General features: G+C 34.3%; 2 protein-coding genes across 5 annotated transcripts in view; one reads left to right on the top strand and one right to left on the bottom strand.

Annotated features, from left to right (window-relative positions):
* Positions 1 to 24,161, top strand: part of LOC127882251 (heat shock 70 kDa protein 12A-like) — a 43,166-nt gene that overhangs the window by 4,374 nt on the left and 14,631 nt on the right. The window contains exons 1-9 of one of the 4 annotated variants that reach the window (XR_008050459.1): positions 13,931 to 14,035; positions 17,060 to 17,141; positions 20,606 to 20,654; positions 20,878 to 21,246; positions 21,580 to 21,960; positions 22,170 to 22,292; positions 22,690 to 22,730; positions 22,995 to 23,057; positions 23,161 to 23,202. Coding sequence is in view for 2 of the 4 variants with exons in the window: in XM_052430793.1 (XP_052286753.1) it covers positions 20,609 to 20,654; positions 20,878 to 21,246; positions 21,580 to 21,960; positions 22,170 to 22,292; positions 22,690 to 22,730; positions 22,995 to 23,057 (1,023 nt within the window). In the remaining 2 variants the exon portion in view is untranslated. Of the gene's footprint in view, positions 1 to 13,930; positions 14,036 to 17,059; positions 17,142 to 20,605; positions 20,655 to 20,877; positions 21,247 to 21,579; positions 21,961 to 22,169; positions 22,293 to 22,689; positions 22,731 to 22,994; positions 23,058 to 23,160; positions 23,270 to 24,161 lie in introns of those variants that run through there. The other 3 variants (XR_008050460.1, XM_052430792.1, XM_052430793.1) reach the window with 3 other exon arrangements.
* LOC127882252 (uncharacterized) lies at positions 3,309 to 9,308 on the bottom strand. The gene is made up of 8 exons (XM_052430794.1): positions 9,204 to 9,308; positions 8,620 to 8,955; positions 5,787 to 5,921; positions 5,433 to 5,537; positions 4,738 to 4,851; positions 4,275 to 4,616; positions 4,065 to 4,092; positions 3,309 to 3,856 (listed from the first exon to the last, which is right to left on the bottom strand). The coding sequence occupies exons 1-8, from the start codon at positions 9,274 to 9,276 to the stop codon at positions 3,775 to 3,777; spliced, it is 1,215 nt and encodes a 404-aa protein (XP_052286754.1). The 5' UTR covers positions 9,277 to 9,308; the 3' UTR covers positions 3,309 to 3,774.

Here is a 24,161-nt window from a genome sequence, read left to right as displayed (position 1 = left end):
AATAATTTGGAGAGTTTTGAGATCCATTCCATTCGATTTCTCATTAAATAGCTAAATAGATTTACGAAAATATACACGTACAGCTTGATTTAAAGCGGTATTCAGATTGTTGTTTGATATATGATATGCAAATGTGCGCATAAGCGTGTTAACTATTATTGTCTTGCTCCAGGTATTTTGCAACAAAGGATGTTAATCCAATCGTGAAATGTGAATCGTGAAATGTGATTAGTGCATGGGTTATGACAAGCCAGTTCTATCGTGGCACTCCTGCGCTACATAATTTCAAATTATACCTATGAATTGTTTCCTTTATTCCATATCTGCGTTGAGTGTGTGTTAATGTATTTGGTTAAATCGTTAAAAAACGCGATACATATTGTGGTACGGTTTCCTTATTTGTTTGTTAAGAACATTATTCAGAACACTCGACTTACATTTAATTTTGTCTAGATTACCTTACTTGTTTATTGGACTATTACTACACCACTCGGCCATCCGTGCTGATACATTGACTGGTATACAAAACTCTCCGAATTATTTAATCGTTTCGCGTTTGAAAGTTTTTACAATTTTCTGGTTTTTAATTCGTCAAAATGTGCATTTAATGGATATTTGAGAGCATGGTAAATGTTCAGCATTACTGTTTGCTCGCAAATATCATTACTAAAACGAAAATTTACGAATCTTAAACATTTAGTTTTTCAATAGTGTCAATTGACCAAAACGTGAAAAGTTCCCTTTAAAGGGCTTTATGCGGATACCCGTTAGACCAATGTATGATTACAAACTTATACTGACATTTATACATGGGACATTTTACATAACTAGATCAAAGCCTTTTGTATAATTTTTGGTTTAAATTATGAAAATTAAACTTGTCAGGCAAAGTAACTGCATGTGTTTGGTTCGTATTCTTTGGTAAATTGACACCACGGAAAAGCCGATTACATTTCCAATGAGGTGTATAATACGGATTCGGGTATAAAAGCCTAATAGATTGCACCTATAGGTCTGTTTATTTACATTTAACATAAATGAAACATATAGTCTCTGTAAATAGAATGTATTTCGAGGGTTTTAATTAAAAACATTTATAAAGCAATTACACAACATTTTTTTGACAACCATCGCTCCAATCCATTGTATTTGTTTGATGCCGATGTCAACGCGATTACTGCTATGTATATTCAATCATAGTAAAGTAACACAATACCATACCATAATATTGAGCATTTGTTTTGTTGTGGTATTGATATTTGAATGAAATCAACTCGTAGACTGAGATTGTAGGTATTGCTTTCATGCTGCATACTGGCTTTCAACCCCGATGCACATATTTACCTATTTTAATAAGATAAGACCATGGTTTAATCATTTTGTTTTAAATGTTGTCTCCTATGTGATGGTTTGTATCATACGCTTAGAAATAATATAGTCGATTCTAATCTTGTTTTTATTTCGTTGTGCCACAGAGAGTGAAAGTTACCTTTCTGGAGCTCTGGTATTTTAATATTATTTGTGTAGATAAATAGTAATTTATTCGGCATGTATCATTTTATTGCTTTTTAATATAAAGTTCAGTGTTATGTGGTTAAAGTAATTTATACTTTAAAGTGGGTATGCATGAGTTTGTCAAATATGTATGAATTTAAATAAAATGTGTAAAAAACTTATAAAACATATATTGCAAAATAAATTAAAATAAAAGTTAAGAAGAACATGTGTCGAAAAATGCGAAATAAGCCAGATATTTAATTCTGAAATCGAAAATGTCTGTACAGTCGAATTCGCCAGCATGCATGTATGATGTGAATCTAAATTTAATTTTTGTGCAGATGCGTTCATACGACACAAAGACACAATTTTGTTTGACGGATCATTTTAATTACCTGCAACGATATATATTCATACGACACACGAACACTTACTCCGATCCTTATAAAAAGACGAATGCGTCGGTTATTGTAGGAAAATATGTACGAAATATCTTCGTCACAATCGGCTCGGGGCGCTTATTTGTCTTTGCTGCGTTTTATGAAATTTGTCTTCAATGTATAATTTTTCTTGCCTATTGTGTGTTATTGTAACATATTGTGATCAATATATTACAATTTACCACATATAAAAATCGCGCATACTCACTTTAATGTGTAATGAATAATGTTGGACCAACTATTAACTATAACTATTTAATTACATATTATTGTGGCATGCGTGTACTATTTTGTTTTTTTCGCAGTCGTTATAAATAATGCGTTAATTTTATTTTAATGTTCATAGACGACTCGCCGTACCTACTATACGTGTATGTGTATTTTTCAATCACTTTTTGAAGATATTCATTCTTGTTCGTTTGAACATTAGTTTCAGAAAAATCCCTATATATAACATCGGATGATGGTCAAATAATAATTAAAATATATAAACATGTGATCTGCGTTCATCAAATCAAATTATCGCAGAACACGAACACCGAAAGTAATATTTCTCTCCTGCTGTTGCAGCTTAAGTTCTGCGTTATGTGTATTTGTGTTAAAGTAATGTTTCGTCTTCTAAATAAAGTGTAAACTTTTTACAGAAATTCACTTTTAAATATGGCGCCTACTTATATCATATAGCAAATCAATATTTGAAGTACGTTTATAATTCGGGACTGAATTGTATTCTTCATTCAAATTTTGTTTTGTTGACGTACTTGTGACGGCTCTTGTGTTTTCAACTAGGCATTAAGTAACGTAATTTAGTATTATGTTGAAACAAATATATTTACATTTAGTATTGCTTTAAGTAAGTATAGGGTTTATGTTCGCGAGATATTAAGGAACCGTTCAAACCGTTTAAACGATAGGTATTGTGTTGTAATTTTGAAGGTACGTCATCCATTATTGCATTAAACGCATCAGCCACCTATATTATTATTTAAGTGTATATATTTATAAGTGAATTATTAATGTATACTATGAAGAACAAGTAAGAGTCGTGTACATGCTATCATGTCATGTTTTGAATATTGAACATGCTTGGAATAAATATAAGGCTTATAAAAATAACTAATATTGACAGGGTGTTTCATGTTTGACTTTTTGCGCATATTTTACTTCAATACTCAATTCGTTCTTAACGATAACGCTATTTCGTTTTCCAGTATTACATCTTTTCACTTGTTGTCATTTTATCGACATATTGCTTGCATCTCATACCATGGCGATTGACTATATACGTTTATAACACATTAAAAGACGCCCGATCACATTTGATTTATTTGCAAGTATAATGTATAATTTTCCAATAATTTATGTCTAAAACAAAATTATCACTGCCCGAATCGCACAATGAGAATCAATTACACACGTGTAAGTAGTAAGTCAGATAATTAAGACATATCTTTCAAATAACATGCCGACACGCTCTGCAAAAGAAGAGATACAAAGCTGACCTTAATTTACTAGAAAGTGCACTACAATTTGTACAAAGATAATGTGCTCAACTTAAATATGCTTACTGCGTATTGTTTCAGTCACATTAACACAATTTGAAACAGCCATACACACAGAAGCCACGAGTATTATACTTTGTATTGGGCATTTATAAATATATCAACACATTATGGTCTGCAACATAAATTATATGTCACGGACAATACACAACGATTGACTTGTCGTCAATCCAACCGTAAAAACATTGTTAGATATTTGTGCTTAATTCAAATATCAAATGCGAAACACGCTTTGCTGTGTATGAAGTGTACAAAGAACCACCTGCCCGGATGTTTTATACCGGTTTGCTGTATTGATCTTTATCAGCTCGGAGTGTTGACTCTAAACTTTCGTAAGGGACACTTTTCACGTCCGTCCTACAATATTTTAACGACACAACAAACATTATTTTGTGCATTTATGTGATTTTCGTATCAACCAATAATCATTAGGCACAAATTAAAATGTTATTAAAACCATGTTGATTTCTATAAAAGTGCACACAGACCTTGAGTAAAATAAAGAATGACATTCCTGAAAACAAAAATATTTTTCAGTAAGAAGACAATATAAATGTTAATATACCTATTCAATTGTGATTCAAGCGCAGCAACTGAAAATATATATAAAATAAGTATCTAACATGATGATGAAGTTAAAACAGTAATAGTGTTAGCAATACTATTCCCAATATAATGATTAGTAGTAGTTTGTTAATGCGTGTAATTGTAAGTGAAGTATGTATTTGAGTGAGAGTAAATCAAATGTTTTTCAAAACCCAAACTCCATGCTTACCATCAGACATATTAATCTCGGCTAAAGCCAAAAACGAAATTTGTACAGGCGCAGTTTCGTCCATGTCATCAGTTCCAGACTCTGGTAAAGTCAAATCTGCCCGTCTCAGAATATGAGGAGTTAGTTCCATGGTTTCGTTGTCTTCGAATGTTGGTTCATTTGCATTGTCAGTTCTTGCTTTGCTCGAAGTATTTTTAACAGTAGCAAATTCAACAAATTGTCTCTGTATATCCGATATTTCATGGTAATTCACGTCGTTATACATATCAGGACTAATCAATGGCATCACCACAATGTGTTTAGGTGTAGTATCGTCATTGTCTATCGTCGTATTGTTGATGACTGAAACATTGATAAACAAATATTCAAGAAACCTTTGAAACTGTATTTGAATGTGATAATAATACATAATAAATCCACCTTTTCGCAGGATTAAATATTTAAAAAAAATGTATTTTCTTACCTACTTGGCGAGGTTTATATTTCCAATACACGCAGAAGGACACATTAATTGCAACGAAAATCGCTACTCCCGCTGCTGCTGCTATGATTTTAGTAGAGTCTTTGTTCCATTCTGCTAAAATACATTAAGTACAGCGCTAGTTGTTGAAACAGTATTTCGGTACCATTGTATGAAGTACTTTCTCTTAAAATCCGTATATAATGTTTATTAAAGCACATCCCCCATAGCTTTATTGTGTATTTTGTCCATAACTATAATTACACATTTTGGTTAACGTTATTGATCAATTAAAGTGAATTATGTATTATCAATAATTTAGCACTAACAATTATATAAATTAATATAACTAGTACTGTTTTTAATTTTCGTTTCATATGAATTATCATGATATGATGTTAGTTTTAGTAAGAATACGTGATTTTCCATTAATATTTTGCTGGCCGTTTATCAAGCATTTCACTCATCAGGCAACTATTTAGACATCAAAAATAAAATACAGGCAGACAGGAAAGTATTATTGATAATCCACTCATCATATTAAATTGAATAGTTCTTCCATGGTATTTACCATTTTTATGTCATACATAAAAGGCCCGATGGACTTGTATTATGCATACACGGTTTACAACGAGATTATTCTCAAACAAATATTAAAACGATGTATTATACTCGTAAATAAACTTGTTTATACTTACATTTATCTTGCCCATGCTCAGATTCTACTTTAACTACTGTCTCAGTTTTGACACCAGACGTGGTTGTAAACTTGTTAAATTCTTCTGATGTGACATGGCTGTGACCTTCCTCAGTTAATATATAATAGCATAATACATATATGCCCATAATCAAATAAAGTAATGTAAAGGTAATGTTGGAAGCTTTTAATGTCTTAACCAAGTTTATACATTGGAAACTATTTTATATTTAGAATAATCGCAGCATTCCAATATTGTTCCGGGGAATGTTTGTGAGAACCAATATATGAATGATAACTGCTTTAATATATATATATATATGTATTGAAAATATAAATGTCAAATATGTCTTACCCTCCGCGACTGTTATCACATCTTCTTCTTGTTTAATAGTTTCCGAGACAACGGTTAAACTTGTAATTTTCGCAGGTGTTGTTTCTTCATCGGTCCCTGGCTGCAGACGTGTGATCGTTGTACATTCAATGGTTTCTAAAATGCGCATATTGTAAAATGACAATCTTAACCTACACTTATTACTGAGCCGTTCACTTAAATGGAATATTAAAACATTTGAAAACATTAAGAACCCCACCTACAACGAAAACGCAAAAAGATAGAACAATAATAGTGCTTGCTTCAGCCGGTTTTAAGGAGCTCTTTACCTCATACGTTGCCCAGAGCTATCCATAAAACATATAATTATATAACATTTACCTAATAGGATCACAAACATAGTGTCATCTAATTTAATATTAACAAACGAAAATGTATTACCGAAGTAAAATGTCTACTTCGCCAGCAGGGAAGAACGCTTATAATATCGAGTGCCTCTTTATTTGGGAGATAGGTCAATTGAAAAACATCGTGGCCTAGCAAAAAGCACTAGACACAAGAAACGCACATGCAACAAACTTACGAAAATTAAACTCCACATTGGTGCTGTACTTACATGGCATTATACTTTCCCCACGAAGAAAAATGAATTTGCAGTCATATTTTATCAGTGATAGATGCAGGGACTCTTGCTTGGCACAAGGAGTTGGTGGAAAAACGTTCACATAGCAAGTTGTTGGTGGAAAAGTGTTCCCTATGCGGTGCTTTGTAAATAGTCAGAAATAAGTTTAAGAAACCAAGTGCATTTGCCTCGACCATACAAGCCAATTACAATGGATCATTACCACACATAAAGCAGTTTCTAGACTACAGCGACCTGTCAGATCATATCGAGTCATTATCAATAAAGAAACTTTTTAACTGAACATATTTAATGTTGTTTAAAGCATTTACTTTCCAGACAGAACTTACGACGGAACTAAATATATTAAACAAATCTACTACAAAAAAGGATTCGTCAGTGTCATGCACGTAGTACAATAACATTTATCAAAAACATGTGTGCTAAGAAAGTGCACATATTCAATCCGTTTGAGAAAATATGGAAGCGCAAAACATACTGATCTATGGAAAGAGTGTCGAGACGTTCGGATAACCTGATTAAGTTCCCATCAAAAGGCCATGTTGACCCAATATTGTTTTAAGGCACGGATTCAATCGATAAGAAGCTGCAAGACAGCAGAAATCGGGGCGATGTATAGTATGTTTAAAACAACTTAGTTGACAAGTTTAACACCAGTGTTGACATGTTGTTTCTGAAAAAGCATAGCAGTCCAATAGCAGCACATGAATTATTATTAAATCATCCCTGGATATGTCATTATTTCGTCAACACTAAGTAGATTATTTTAAATTTCATTTAGTCATCCATGATTTAAACAGCACTGGGGCACTAGCTTTATTTAGTCGTCACCTCAAGCATGCGAGCAATGTCCTCATAAGGACTGCACTTATTTGGTCACCTACCTTCAATATGTGTGTCAATTTGCTCCCAAAGATAGAACATGCACTAATAAGAGACGACAAAACACTCAAGATGAGACAAAACACTCAAGATGATTGATGTAAACTGTAAAAAACAAACTCGCATCACTGTCTCATAAAATGCTTCCATCATTTACTTCTGCGGTTGTGCGTTGGTTTATGTATTGGTTTGGTTTGATTTTATTCAGCATACAATAGACAAACGGTCCACGATTATACATGTTCATAACATAGTAAAGTATATGAAGACATGAAAATATTATCAGTATTAATTTCGTAAGTTTGTAAATAAAGTATCAATACATCTTGTGCCAATGGAGATATTTTTGACGCATAGTGTATTTGTTTGAAAATTTAATCGAACAAGTACAATACTTGTAGATGCATAAACGAAAAAAAAATTGGGCTATTCCTACTGTTTGAATAGCTCATTGTATTGAAGCTACATCCGAATTAAGAAATACACTGAATGGTAAAACAAATTACATTACAATTTCCCTTTGCTTGACTTTCAGTGAACATTTTTTCAGACAAATCATTGTTATAAAATATTAATTTATAATATGTTACTTAACCTTTGTATATTCATAATATGAAACTTAATATATTGATATATGTATCTCATTTAAATGATAAAAGTTGTAATTTTCACCATGTGTTACTGTGTTAGTCTATGTGAATAAACTCTGTATGATATAATCAGAACACTCACAATTATTATAGTAATGCTCAATTAAATAGGAACACTCAAATATTACGGCGTTTCTAAGTTCTTTGTTATGGCATAAACCCCCATCACGATTCAAAATCATACATATGGAATGCCTTCTCGAAACTTTTTTTATACTTATTTGGTATGAACTTTTTTTTGAATACGCCCCATCCCCTAAAAGAAAGAGTACGGTAGTAAACCGTTGACATCACTCGTAATTGAGGTAATATTTCTTGTCTTGAAAAAAGCCAATTGCAGCAATGTATCTGAAACCAAACCGCTGTTAATATTTAAGATCGGCAAAATTAATGTAGATTGCGAATGAAGATCGCTAATAAAACTTCTGTTCTGCCAGACCAAACTGCCTTTTCATGACGGGAGGGAATATATAAAACACAGCATTTCAATTTTAATAATCAATTTCGAGTAAACGCTTTGGAACAATCTAAGCTAAACATTCGATTGCTATGTACTTTGAATGGATGTAACAATCACACTTACCATAGACAATTATTCACTGGTTCAAATGAGTACGCTTAATTGTAAACTCAGACATGGTATGTGTATGTGCATATTTCACATGGCTAATACGCTTACCTTGAATGGGAACCGTTACTGGTATGCTAAAATGTGTATTTCCATTTATGAATCTACTACACTGCCATTGGTCACCAGATTTCACAATCATGTCAGCGGATATTTTGCATAAGACACTATTGTCTTCGATGCACGAGCACTGAGTATCAGTAGTTTGCAGGGGAAATAAACGACACTGTTCACTGGAAACAATTTTTACGATATTTTGCTTGTCATCAAAACCATCTTGGGTTCTGTAAAATGTCCAAATTCCATAATTCCCATAACTCATATTGCACGTTACTTCAATGGTCGATCTGCACAATAGTCTAAGGTGGATCAGCGGTATATCGGACTCTGAAACGTATAGTAATTGCTGTTGTATCCTGTGAATCGAATCACATGTATGTAAGATAGCGAGTTACATTTACGAGTGAGATTCTTATCTAAATTGCTTTACAGTTACGTAATATTACTTCAATTCATAGTTGTTTTTTATTTATTACACCATTATTTTATTTCATAACTTACATATCAAATTTATTATTTTAAAGTTGATCTATTTACGTTTTATAATGCAGATATAAGGAGAACGTAGGACTTACGTGCAATAATAGACGAAATTAAAGTGATTGCGCACATTCCAAACACCCGGTTCACGTTCGCCATATTGAACATTGCCTAGTGCAAGCATATAAACTAAGGAGAAGTGAAATTAAAATAAGAATGTATACTTATTTTTTCTTAATTGTTCGGTGAAACCGGCAAAAAGTCTCAAACAATAAATGTGGGAAGTTTGCGGTTTCAAAAATGTTGAATTCAAGGAAGATATATTGAAATTAAAGTTAGTCTTTCCCGTGTTATATGCTGATTATAACTTAAAACTATAAATATGTATATATGTGTGTGTGTGCGTGTGCGTGTGCGTGTGCGTGTGCGTGTGCGTGTGTGTGTGTGTGTGTGTGTGTGTGTGTGTGTGCGTGCGTGCGTGCGTGCGTGTGTGCGTGCGTGCGTGCGTGTGTGGTGTGTGTGAACGTTAAGGTCCGAATTACAAGTTTTGTGTATACTTCAAGGGAGTTCGGCATTAACACTGACAGCATTTTTTTTCTTCAAATATCGACACTCTTTGGAAACACATTGTTATGAGTTTAATCAGGCTACATAAACGTTCCGTTGTTCAATTATATATATCCGTGCGTAACAGCAACTGCACAATAAACGATTCACCAAACAGATAATAGAAATAGTATGTTAGTTCAGCTATCATGGATTTGTTGAGTGAGTCACCATTCTGTTGTGAATTGCACAGGTTACCTACATACTTTAAACCTTCAAATTTGGGCCAAATGTTTTTAATAAGTTTGTTTAGCAGGAGCGAAGTATCATGTTAAAAAATACAAATAAAAATGATGTTGAAGATTTTTTTGGTCTTATCAACACGCGCACAAAAGCGAAAGCACCAATCTGATAAAGTTAATATTAATTTTTGCATTAGAAATTAAGCCAGTCTGAACCCAGCAACACAAATCTGTGAAAACGCGTTAGACATAAGATAATCAACCATAAAAGTAAAGCTCTGTAATGCGAACATACACCATAAGTCACTTAATTCTTCAAAAACATGGCGAGCCCTAGCGTTAATGCAACTCTTAGAAACATTTCTCGCCAATATTGTTGTTATTTATCGCGAATTAAGGAGAGGCATAAAACAGTGTTTAAGTTGTCAAACACGCAGATCAATGGGCTCAATAATTTAAATATTATTATTTAATAAAATTATTTAAATATGTTTAACTGTAAGTTGTAATACTAGTTAGTTACGTAAAAAGTGCTTTGGGGTATGATCCGGTTATGTTGTTCTATTATGGGTGGGTCACAATTTCTTCATATTAAACCATTTATTAATTTATCTCTTATTTATGAAGTGGTTTTGAACTGTTGGCTTTATTAGGCTTATGTTAAGTTGGAAATGCCTATATGATATAATGTAGGGCAATGGCAAGAGTGATATCAATACATAGTATAGTGCAAAGAAGTCTTTGTTCTTACTAACTGCTGTGAATAAATAAAACATTAAACATTAGTTTAACAATGCTAAATCTATAGACAGTGAAGCATGGATACAACTGCTGTACCTCTGCAACACTGACAGGTAAGCATATTGTTTAAATCAACGTGCGCTCTTCGGTAGCGGCGTATATTTTCTGTACTCGTGGTACACTTTGGTACACTTAAAGCGTACCCGGGGTACATTTAAGTAGTACCCGAGCCTACAATGACCAATCGAACTTGAAAAGCTTTTGCGATTAAATAGTATAAACATGTATACATTGTACAGATGCGCTTCGTGCCGAATACGAAAACTATTTTTTTTGGTAATGAATTTTATTTTAGTATAACGAAAAAAAAACAACATATAAATTGCGCGTAATTATAAATCAAGCATACATGCATTTATCTTCACAAGTTTTTTTTCGAACGCATCTTCTTAATATTCATGCTCTACTTTTGCTGTTAATTAATATTAAAACGCAAGCACGCGAAATGGGATTCCCGCTTCGGCTTAAACAAGACGAATGTCATCTTTCAAATTTAGAACTGGGATTTCCAAACAATGCTATTTATAGTAGTATTACGTAATGTTTTAATTAACCGCATATATGATGTAGAGATTTTAATTAATTTTATTTAGTTAAATAATTTTAATCATGCCTGTATCTTACAGGAATATTTTGACTCGTATTGCGAGCGATTTTATGTGAACGAATTTAAGTAATTATTCGATTCAGGTAAATGCCTATTGCTTGCTTATAAATGACTAATTATTGTGTATAATATTGAATGTTTATTTCAACTTACTTAACCATCGTATATCTATGATTATAAATTCATGGATATATATCTTTTTGTAATTTCAAAAACAGCGATGTATATGTATTTAACTGTTTATGTCTATTTCGAAAGTTTCAACTGCTTACTGTTAAAGTCAACAAATTTGGCGATTTTAAAAGCTGTCAGAACCGGATTTTTTTCCTGGGTGCACGATGCGTTGTTGCAAGTGCATAATTTAAATTCTTGTTATCATACCCGTAGCCAGGGGGGGGGGGGGGGGGGGGGGGGGCGGGGGTGCGTTGGGTGCAATCTTTTTTGACGATTAAAATAAATTGTACTATACGATACACCCAACTTTATTTGACGCAAAAATGGTTATTTTCTTTTTCCAGTGAGTCTTTGTATTTTAGCGTTAAAATAATTTTGTATTCAATATGCAAGCAACAGGTCACCATATAATTAATTTCTCGATTAAGTCATTTCCAAGATAGCGCGTGATTTTTATTTACAATTTTAACCGTAGAATTGTTGAAATCAACAGATGTTTTGACAACAAAATTTGGGAAAATCTAAGAAGCCGATCCGCAAAATGGAACTGGAATCTTTGTTATAAATTAATATTTGTTTTCTGTATAATGCAAAATTAAGCTGGCACTCTAATCCGTATAAAATCGATACTTATTTATAGATATTTGTTACTAAATTATTGTTTTGTCACTTTTGTCATCGTTATTAATGTCTGTTAAAGCTATAACTTCAATAGATATCATAACAAAATGATGAAGCCTACCTATTGTGGGTTGAATTTCCAGTCAAATAACCTTTTTTGAAAAATATCTAAATGGCTTGAAAAACAATTTGATTAACTTGAATAAATAATCTTATAAACAGGAAAATATATAATAAATTCATTTTAGATGATTATTAACGGAATTTTATGTCAACTTCCGAAAATGACTGAAATCAAAGGACACCCTTCGACTATTGCCGAAGACTAATGAGTCACTGGTTAATAGCTTTGCATTATACCACGAATTATAACAATGACACATTGTGCACAGCATTTTCGACAGACTGCGTTGTCTTTTTGTTTTATCCCCGTACAACCATTTTCGGATCCCCTAAAGGGTTTTCAAGCAACAAAAATATCAGCTATGCTCAACAGAGTAATTATATGTTGAATGACAAGAAAACAAATCATTTCTACAAAGCAATGTAGCTTTTTATGAAGCTTACCAACACTTTATGGCATCTGTTCTGCTCCAAATACACAACTTTCCACAATGTTATAATTATGTCAAACTTGAAACTAGGAATGTCTTTCTCTTTAACAGTTGTTGTAATGAATTTAAAGCGTTATAACATTTGATCAGGTGGACGTTAACGTTTAATGTCCATTAACTGTGACGGATCTTGAGCATATAATTGGCAAATAAGTACATCTTTATTTTTCAACGTCCTGGTATACCTTGTTAATGACTTTGAGACCATAGGTCCAATAGTTTGTGGTAATAGGGTCTTAATGAAGCCTTAAGTGTTATATGTTTCTGAAATTCGTGTAGAAAAAAGATAACTAATTTGTTAAAAATAGTTAAAAAAAAAATTAAAGTAAACAGTTATGCCATTTTGATTTCTTATTAGTATGATGCATATTAGAGAAGACCCAGTTTGTTAATCAGTGTATGTTGCTCAATACACTATTAGTACGTTTAGAACAATGCTAGGCCTCTGGTACTATCCATAGTGGCAGAAACACAGTTGCTTTCCAAATAATTTGCTCAATGTATGAATTTTAGAATGTTTAAATGGTAAAACACATCAATTTTATCAAGTTTCCAAGATTCCAATAAATAATGATATTTTATACCGTTCTGATTTTACATTCTATAAATGTGTTGTTGCATATGTAAACAAAGTGTGTGCGCGCACACTAGTGTCGGGTTAAACACGGTATAAAATGATGTACATCCGTGAAAGATTTATAAAGGTGGTTATTGAAAAACGTGGTGGGGAATACATGTATTTTATATCATATTCATGTCGATCAATCACTGAGTAAGGTCGATGAAAATGAAATTTCATATAAAAATGCTCTATAACTCCAGTCTCTAAATACAGTTTAAAAGTGACCAGAATGCAGGAGTTTACGTTTCATTTTAACATTTTCTAGGGGGAGGACCTCCAAAACCCCCGATTGCAGGAGGGGGACATCCCCTCCCGCACATACCCCCTTAGCCACTTTTTGCTCAATAACAATCGTCGATTGCAAAAATTCGCACCCCCTTTTCAAAACTAGCTACGGGCCTGGTTATTATAGGCCTATTTTTGTATAATATTGTTTTAGCTAAATCGTTTACAGTAAAAATTAAACTTATTTAATGTTATAAATGATTTATTGTACTTCCGATTTTACGTGCATAATTGAATGTTTACGAGTTTTTCAAGGTTTTCTTAAAATAGCATTAACGTGAAGTTGAAGGTCTGTCTATACATATATCATTAGCAAAACGCCCTTGAGCAAGTGAGCAAGGACAGTTCAGTTAACACAAGGATTTCCTAAGACAAACAGCAAATTTTGTAAAGGCATTCATGAATGGAAAGAAATGTGAGATTGTTTTTTATATTTTTTATTTGTTTATGTGAATTTAGTTTTGTCGGCGTTGATAGACTTAAATCGTAAATAATAAAGTAAGTGAGTTTAGAGGCATTTGCGTTTGCTGTTGCGTTTTTTTATGTGTATTTCTGCGTATCTTTTTGCCTTGAATCGGACTTAATACATATATTCCAAAATTACGGGTGTGATGGATTGTTCAACTTTGTTTTCATCGTTTTACGTACACGAATGATAATATGGCAGCATTTATAGCAGTACTTTCTGATTAATTGTGAAAAAGAAATTAAGCGCATAAATCGAAAGTAGGAATTTCCCAACCGTTTGCAATATAAACACTACAGTATCTACATGATTTATGTTGTTTTAGTTTATTATCAATAGTTTGATATTCAGTATTTTTGTTGTTAAGTTAGCCGATCAAGATTGGTATGTTTAATTGTTAAAATATAGGTACAAAAATGAATTGAAAGGAGGAAACTTCCAGCTATATGCTATATATAAACACTTCATGCAGGACAAACTTCGATATAGCTAAACTTATATGTTATTGTCAATAATGCATTTTGTTTTTAATTTTTGATTTTGTAAATAGTAAGCAAGCCAGATTATATTTTGGTTTATGAAATGTAAAATAACAAATTTATGCTTTATATAACATAAAATAACGTGTACTAATTATTTATTTTTTTCGCATTAACAACAATAGTTCAGTCATATCAAGGAGGTCAGTTAACTAACTCACACTCGTCCTGGTCTAGCTTGTAAAGTTCTGAAAGCATAAACGTATACCAGTATCAAACGACTGTCCGACTTGACTAACAGTTAGGGGGAGATTGGTCATTGACTAATAAGCACACACATTTAATTAACTGGCCTCGCAATAGAACTCGTGATCATCGGATTTCTAGTCAAGCATTCTGGCATGTCAGCTAGCCGGCCTAACTGTATCTGTGTCAATATAAACTTTTTACATACCAAGTACGTAAATTATCACTAAATATGCATACAAAATGTTGATAATAATGTTGAAGAATCAATTGCATTTGGGCAAATAAATTTATATTTCTGCTAAGCACATCGAATAATCACTCGGGTCACAATAGTCGTTTAGCCGAACAAATCTTCAACATTACAAATCCCCGTAAGCCTGCGTGTGCATCCATCCACTTTACAATATAATAAGATAAAGTGGCTCTTTAAATGTGGTTTGCGTAAAATTAACTTTAACTTTTTTACTTCATGTACAGATTGATTAAGTTATTAATGAAAGTGTATTTCTTAATCCTAAGACAATAAGTTGTGTACTTTCGTTTCATTTTTATATTGATTTCCATATCACATGTTCACATGAATTGTCACCGGATGATTGCTTAGGATCGGGACTAGTTCGTGGCAGTCTGTATTGGTATACCGTACCATTTGGGTCAAACGTACAAATAAGCCGACAGCTAAAAATAGATATCACCACGGTGAAAAAATTAATTGTCGTCATCCTTGTGTCCGAAGATTAAAATTACAAAACTCATGGTTTGAACGCCAATGTTCTACAGTTACCTATGGAGGCAGATATCTTGATAACTTCGCAGTAAATATTCGCCGATTTGCCGATTTGCCGTTTTGCAAGACGCTATTTAATTGGTCAGTCTTATTTAGCTCTTATCAAACTCTTTGGGTCAGACAAAGTATCACCGCAGTTATAAATATATCACCGCAGTGATATCTATTTTTAGCTTTGGCGTATATGTACTTTTGACCAGAGGGTACGTAATTATTGGTCCATAGCATGCCATACAACATAGTTGTACCAATAAATCAGTGACATGCTTAAAGTATGTTCACTGATCGAAGAATCGTTCCATAACCTTGCTTAACCGTAGTCGAACGTTCTGATCGATCCGTTTTGTTTCCGATTAAAACAATATTTATCCATACGTTTTTGTAGGTGCGAATTTATTAAGTGTGTTTTCGGTCTGTTACGGCCAATACGTACGCGTGCGGTTTAAACAATTCCTCTCTGATGATGCGGCACGGTGAATTACAATTGGTCTGGGAATAGGACGATCTTATAATGATGACATAAGAATAGATAGCTAGGTTTCTAAAATATATTTAAGTTTAACCTCGGTGGAAACATTTTAAACGAGTCATAGTACTAAGCTTATATTTCAAACAGTTGGCAGTTAATATTTGGAACAGTAGATATATATGTTAGGAACAAAGGGTATATATTGTTTGGAACTGTAGGGATATAATGTATGGAACAGCAAGTAGCTTATGTTTGGAAAAGTAGGTGGCTAATGTTTGGAACAGAAGAAAAGTTATATTTTGAAGAAAACGTATCCAGCGAATGAACAGTCTTCTATCAAATATATTCGTTTGGTTAACATTTTTAATACGAGAATTCATATGCACTTTCGTCAAACAAAATATAATTAACAATACAGTAAAAATCTCGTTGTATGGCCTTTCCGTATTCCCCTTTAACTGAAACACTACCTGCCTGCTCTATTCGCATACTGTGCGCTTGATTTGTTCTTTAAGATACACACACGGAACAATTTTATTCACGGTTACTAGAAGGTCATAATAACGTTGGATTAAAAGAGACACTCATTTAAAGATCAATTTTGGTTAGAAAAATATTAATGGAAATACAACCAGAGCTGAAAGCTTTAGAGATTTTGAGAAATAAGACCGTGGTTTTCATATTTAAAAAGAAACAGGCATATATCTTATTGAAAGCGAGCAATGGTTCAAAGTTAAGTGCGTTCAGAGTATTAACTTAGTATTACATTTTGTTTAACATATACCATTTACTTTTGTTGTAAAATGCCAATGGTTACACATATACTCATTGCAAAGTTAGTCAAGGATTTAATTGTAAAACAAATAAATGTGAAAAATTAGCCAACCATTAATTACTAAGTAAATCTTCTCATTGATTTTGGTGCCAGTGCCGTAAAATGTTTAATACAATGCAGATTGCATAACAGTGTATTCGTTCAATTATTACAGATAAGTCGTGAACATTTTGGTTAGCAGAACTGTTTTCAAGATTCGTCTGAAAGGAGCTACATTGATCTACTGATTAAAGGCGGTAAGTGTGTTGTTCTATATTTTCATACATATTTTGTATATAGTTTGTAGCCCAAAATTAATGATATATCAATTGAAGTTCGCGATGATCATAGTAGTACGAATGCCAACATATTTTCACTCAATTGTTTTCAAATATACGTGTACAACAACGGTATTTACATATTGTGTTATTGCAATTATTATGGGTCATACTTATGAGCAATGTCTTAAAGACCGACTTTCGTGTGGAAAGCTAATTCATTTCAGTTTTCGAAAACACATGCAATGTAAAAAGGATAAATACATCGTCATGTCAAAAAAGTGAACAAAAACAATCAAGACTTAAGATTACTCAACATTTTTCCGTTACAAAACCTGAGTTAAAATCAAAGCGCTGTAGGCGCTGAAGGCATGGGGCTAGGTTTAGTGTGACGTAAAATGCATTTAGGATGTTCGTCTACATAGGCGGTGAAGATATACAACAACAAAAATATGGCCGCAAAAAACTGTTATTGTTGGCGTAAAATAAATCACTTTCAATAGCCTAAAATAGCTTTCTATTACATAATTTACAGATCAGGAAAACACTCATACTTCCTTTGTAATGTGTATACAAAAGAAAATCCACTTAAGCCCAAGTCTCACTTTTGCCGGTAGAGCCCCGATCCATCCCGGTTTGCTAACACCAGTCGACCGGCGAGGACGGGAATGATTCGTAGATGTTTTTTAACGCAGTCACACTATTTCCCGGTGCTGCCCCGGTTGAAGCCGGTCAACAGCCCGGCAGAATCCCGGTCAACCCGGACTGGCTACGGTTTATCCCGGTGAAGCCCCGGTAGTGCCCCGGTGAAAGCCGGCAGCGTCCCGGCAAAGCCCCGGTTGTCGCCGGTAGTGCCCCGGTTGAGCCCCGGTGAAAGCCGGTAGCGTCCCGGCAGAGCCCCGGTATATCGTAACACCGCCGGCACTCATCGTGTCTATACCGGCATCAGACCCCGACAGAGCTACGGCAACGTCCTGGTTTCACCCCGGTTGTCGCTGGTAATGCCCCGGCGGAGCCCCGGTGAATGCCGGTGGCGTTCCGGCAGAGCGCCGGTTTTTTATATTGCGTAGCTATATCGGGACTCTAACGGCATTCACCGGGGCGTTGCCGTAGCTCTGTCGGGATCTGTATGGGCCCCGGTGGAACTACGGTGCCATCCCGGTTGTTCCCGATGCCGTTCCGGTTGTTTCCGGTGCCGCGCCGGTCGTTTCCGGTCCTTCCCGGTGACTCCCGGTTCATTCCGGAGGTATTAAACATTTTAATACTTTCCCGGTAGAGCCCCGGATTTCCCCGGTTCATCCCGGTCATCCCAAATGGAGCCCCGGCTCATCCCGGTAGAATCCCGGTTCATCCCAGTAGATCCCGGATCACGCACCGAGGCTCCGCCGGCATCATAGTGAGACTGGGCCTTTACCCTGATAAAGAACGGTTTACAGATTTTGTACGTTGTCTCACGTAGAACTTTTCGCGCTCGATTTGCGCGCTCGATCTGCGCAGTGAAATATCATTTCCGGTAACTTCGTATATTTCCGAAAATGATCATGAATATTTGTTGTTGTTGTTTTCATTTCCTTTTATCTTTAATGTCTCGTTAACGCAAAATAAAAGAACAGTATCTTAAAATATGTTTATAAATACCAAATGTAATGTCTTAAAAAATGTATCAGACAAAAATTCTTCTTATTTTCTTCCTCACTTCGTTCGTCCAAAAATAAATTAATTCTTTGCTTACTAGCAAACAAATGACAACAAACATTACAACACACACCAAATGTAGAAAGCGGTCCGCTTTTATCGAATTAACAAAGAAGAAACTTAAGTATGTAAATAACGTTAGCCAAACATAAAAAACAATACACATTATCAAATCCCTAAACTTTTTGATACTGTTTATTTATTTTCTACACTGAAATGAACATTCTACTTCCCTGCTGAGCAACGACTGCTCCACAGTCGATGTATTGCTGAAATTCCCCGACAAAACTTCTTGATTTTCCGACATTTTTCCAACACAATATCAAACTTAAAACAAATATATTGAACCACAACGTGTGTTGTCTCCTGTGAGCGGACCTCGAATGACGCTATATCCGCCAGAACTCACGAAAGTCCCGTGCATTAGTAAACACGCTTGTTTATTGAACTGTGACGAAAAGAATAGATATTACTGTCTCCGTAGACACTCGTATCGTTTCGGCCTAGACCGTCAAGTGAGGAACTTATTCTCGCATGAATATGCAAACAATAATAAAAACTATGTCGTAACCAATGCTTAGCAATTTTGCTTCAATAATATTTTTTTACACGTTTTATGACACTGTCATGTTATATAGTGATGTTCTGTATTTACAAGGCGGGTTTTTGAGATCTGCGAATAACTTCTTTGATTGCGCATGAATGACCGCCAAGTGGTTAATCGGACTTTTGGGAATTCATTCATTCGTGGGTTTTGGCAACTGATCGGAGCAATCTCACGGGGGTAATGTGAAAATCGTCAGATTTCCGATTTATCTGACAGATCTCACGATCTGACAATATTCACGCTACACCTGTAGCTATTTCGTTTCCGTAGAGATAGCTTATGTCGTCCGTTTGTAAGCTCAAATTTGATTGGCTGACGGGTTCAATGGCTTATTCTAAAAATAAATGCAGCTCGAGCTGCTCGAGCAGCATTTAAATGCTGCTCGACCAGTATATTGCTGCTCGAGCAGCAATATGCTGCTCAAGCAGCATTTAAACGCTACTCGAGCAGCATTTTTAGTTGCTCGAGCAGAAGTTAAAGTTTCGACCCCTTTGCGAGATAGAAATGTGTATCATTACTATGGGCTTAGGGCTTCGCCGCAGGCCAAAAACAATAAAATTGTTTATTACCTGATGCTTACTCGTCGAAAAAGAAATGTTGCAATGTTTCAAACTGTTACCGGTGAATATGTCGAATTATTATACCTCACTTTTATTAACAATGCTAAACTCCTATAGGCCATCGTGACATAGAAATACTGTCAGACCCAGCGGAATTAAATTTACTGTCCAAAATACACTGTATCCCGCTGCCATAGTAATCACGTGCCACCAGCGGGAAAAAAAAATACTGGCAAAAAAATACTGTATCCCGCTGCCTTAGCAATCACGTGTGGAAGGTGCGAAAATTATACTGTCCCATTCGCGCATGCGCAGTACGCAGTTTTGCATTTCCGTTGTATTTGGATAATTAAAATATCGATTGCAGCTGAAACTGTGCTGTAGAATAGATTAATGCCATTATTTAAGCTTTGACAGGAGTCATGAAAAATCAATTTAGTCACAATTTGCTCTTTTTTCTATTTTTGAAATTTGATCAGGTAATAAAACACGTATTTGATGGATGCTTTGTGGACAGTAAAAACTGATGTCCCTCGGTATCAGGGCATCCCTGACATAACTGTATATCATTACATTTTCAGAATATGTGGACCGCGTTCTTCGGGCTCTTCGTGACTTTCCTTACATTAGGTAAACCACATACATATCAAACTGATCAGACTGATCGGATAGTTTTTGTTACAATGTTTCTTTTTTTAAATGATTACATAAACACTTTTAAGCGCTTATGAAATTAACGTATGCCTGTCAATATTCACTTAATCACTAATAAGACAGTGTTTAACACGAGAAGAACAGCTATCACACAATCACTGAAGTAGAGTAAATCATATGTGTGTTATATTTTTTTCAGAATGTACACCCGTTTCCGGCAACGTCCAGGTCGTTAAAAGAAAGAAAACGGCCATTGAATGTTCCTCAAACTCTGATATCTCATTCAAATTTTATAGCAACGTGTTAAAGAAGTCTTTAACGATTGCAGAATGTGATTTTCACAGAAAATCATGTGCGTTATTGACAACTCTTCATACACATGCATACGATATTTCGTACACTGGGCGTGGTGGTATCCTGGTGATAAGAGATATAGAGGAAGAAATCATTGGAACTTATCAATGCTTTGACACGTATAATCCTCAGAATTTAGTGAGCACGTACATAACACCGTCGGAATATACAGCCACAAAGGACAATAATTTAAGTGTCCCAATTATTACTACTGGTACATACATTTTTATTATAGTAAGGCATGAAATGCATTCAGCGGTGTTTTGTTTGTCAGTTTGTGACTAGTTAATTATGCTGTACTGAATGTTCAAATGGTTCAAACTGTAGAAGTTTACAGTGAACGTGTAAAATGTTATGTTTTTCAATTCGGATGAGACACAGTTTTACATACGTATTGCGCTAACGTTAATAATCAAACCATGTATATCGAAATATGTCAAATAAGTAAATTGTTTACTTGATATTATAATGGTCATCGTCGTTCAAACAGAACAACTTCAAATATTCTTAATCAGTGATTTCTGTAATTTACTTAATTTAATTTCAGAGCCACGGCTTCGGAATGAATCTGGGCATATCGTGTTAGGCGTCTTGAGGGATAAGACCATAGAATGCTCTTCCAATGTGGATATAACTTTTAGATTTATGCATAATACAGCAAACGCCTCAGTAACATTTGCAGAATGTGATTTATCGAAGAAAGCATGCACTATATCGAAAGCAAGTTTTCACAACAAATACAATCTGTCTTACACAGGAATCGGAGGAGTTTTGCATATCAACAGTCTGAACAATGAATCATTTGGAACATATATATGTTGTGCAACGTATAATCCAAGTATCTTCGTCAGTATTGACATGATTGCACATATTATGGAGTCAGCGGATAACACTTATAATGTAACTGTACTGCGCGAGAATAATACAGGTAAATAGTATTCAAGTTATTCGCAAGCGTTATGTATGTTCTTGCTTATTATTTACGTATATATGCTATGCACGATTCGCGGTCACAAGCCTTTAACTATTTAATGAAACAAAACTTTAAATTAACTAAAATTTGATTAAAATATTAATAATCTACAATAATGGTGGTATAGTTGCTAACCTTGTAAAAGTGTAAAACTAATATTTTAGAAATCCATTGGGAGAAAGGCGGAACACATAACTCTTCACCAACATTGACAATTGCCCTTTCTATATGCGGTGCTCTAGTAATTATTGGACTCGTATGCGGCATAGTCTGGTGTAGGAGGAAAGGTACGTTTATGTTTCTTCAATCATCTAAACGCAGGATTCCCGATGTCATTATCTCAATGTGTAATTATGATTGATTAATGTTATAAGGTACTTATAATAATATTACAGAAAACAAGTTATATTTGTGTATTGATACTACAAAGTTTTTGTACAAGTTTTGAGCCCCAATGCAATGCTTGAAAAAGGACGTCCCAAGGCGGAGAACCCAATTGTAGTCATTTGTGTTTTTGTTGTGAATAGTTTAATTCTGTGTCTTAATTTATGGCGTTTAGTCTTTTGCCTTGAAAACATGACCTGTAAGTAATGATTAAAATAATTTTATGGGGTATTCAACTAGAGTTTATGTTTGTTTTTATTTGACATTGGCATTTTTATTTACTATGTTTTTATCTTTCAGCTTTCCTCTTCTTTTTCTCTGACCCAGAAAATATGGAAATGGTAATATACTTCTAAATGAGTCTCGTAGCAATGATGAGTACACGTAAATCTACAACTATTATTATAGTTTTCCGGAGGGCGTTGTTATCATCGATACATTTTACTGTTTCAATTAATATCAATTGCGCATTATTTCAGTTACGTGTTCGGTACGACAATGAAGGTTCAATTAGTTTAAATCATGTTAAATCTGGTATCTAAATGTATTCAGTTCAAACATATGTGTTTATGTCTTAAGCATTTGTACGTGAATTGTTTATGCAGTTTGCTCCAACCAAGTGTTCAAATGCCACAGCTACATATCAGAATGAAGATACTACAAATACTGTAAGTAACACGCTTGGTTTTTCTAAACTGTATATTTGACATTTTAAAGTGATTGTTCTTGGTTATATATATTCCACTTTTCTTGTGTGATGATTTATTACAGAGTTCAGAGACAGCATCAATAACATCACCATATGTATATTAGGTACAATCTACTTTCCTTAAACAAGAACATGTCCATTCTGTCATCCATTCCTCATTGATGACCACAAGTATGTATGAATCCATGTTTGTATCACAATAAAACCACATCTCGTCATTATAATAAACATAAATAACAATTAAGTAAAGTTGAAATAACTTAACTTTTCTCAATCGTTTGTTGTCGTGATAATGTATAAACTAATATATAAAATTGTATGCGCCAAGCTTGCGCCCTACTTAAGAAATCCCCACATATGCAATGTATGTTCCATTTTGGGTCAGCTTTATTTGTTTAATAATATATGAATTCTTAACTAACCATTATGGCTGTAAGGTAGCAACCTACAATAGAGCTCACTATAACGTTTTTCCGCTAATTTTCGTAATTGCGGTATACGCACACGTAGTTGCAGGCAACTACATGCAATTTATATTATTGTGAAAATTAAATAAAATTTGATGTGAAATAAAATGAATAGAATTTTTTCGCAAGACTTTTGGTATTAATGTATCATGCGTGTTGTATTACGTCATTAAATGCACATTTATTATCATATATACTTTTGGAACGACTACAAGCTTAATAATATTCGCTTGTGGTCCCGTCTGTTATAAATATGCCGACCAGTTTTCTTCAGTTGGCTCGGTTCTTATCGTATCTCTCCGGCTGTACCCACGTCCTGCCAATCTACTTGGCGTCTGACTCCAGGTCTCGGCATCAGGAGTCTATTTCTCTTCCATGCATTGTCGTTTTGAATGAAAGCTTGCGAAAAGCGTAGCCTATCCATTTACAGCCTCTCTGAAAGATGTGTTTTTTAATGGTTTACTGATGTGTTCTTCCCCATAATTATATGACGGGGATTTTGTCTTGAGGATCTTACTACAGAAGGTATTAATGAAGACTTGGATTTTCTTCACAGTGGTGACGTTGGTTCTCCACGGTTTTCTTTACTCAATAGA

The sequence above is a fragment of the Dreissena polymorpha genome, chromosome 5, assembly GCF_020536995.1.
Source record: "Dreissena polymorpha isolate Duluth1 chromosome 5, UMN_Dpol_1.0, whole genome shotgun sequence".
Lineage (NCBI taxonomy): Eukaryota > Metazoa > Mollusca > Bivalvia > Myida > Dreissenidae > Dreissena > Dreissena polymorpha.
Note: the sequence above shows the minus strand (reverse complement) of the source record. Positions and strands in the feature narration are given on the sequence as shown.

Bases quoted from the DNA above. Each gene is read 5' to 3' on its own strand.
- LOC127882252 (XM_052430794.1), bottom strand. From the start codon at position 9,276: ATGTTCAATATGGCGAACGTGAACCGGGTGTTTGGAATGTGCGCAATC. The intron at 4,852-5,432 runs GTAAGTATAAAC...AATGTATTTTAG, and splicing joins TGAGCATGGGCAAGATAAAT to CAGAATGGAACAAAGACTCT. The intron at 3,857-4,064 runs GTATATTAACAT...AAAATATTGTAG, and splicing joins CTTGAATCACAATTGAATAG to GACGGACGTGAAAAGTGTCC.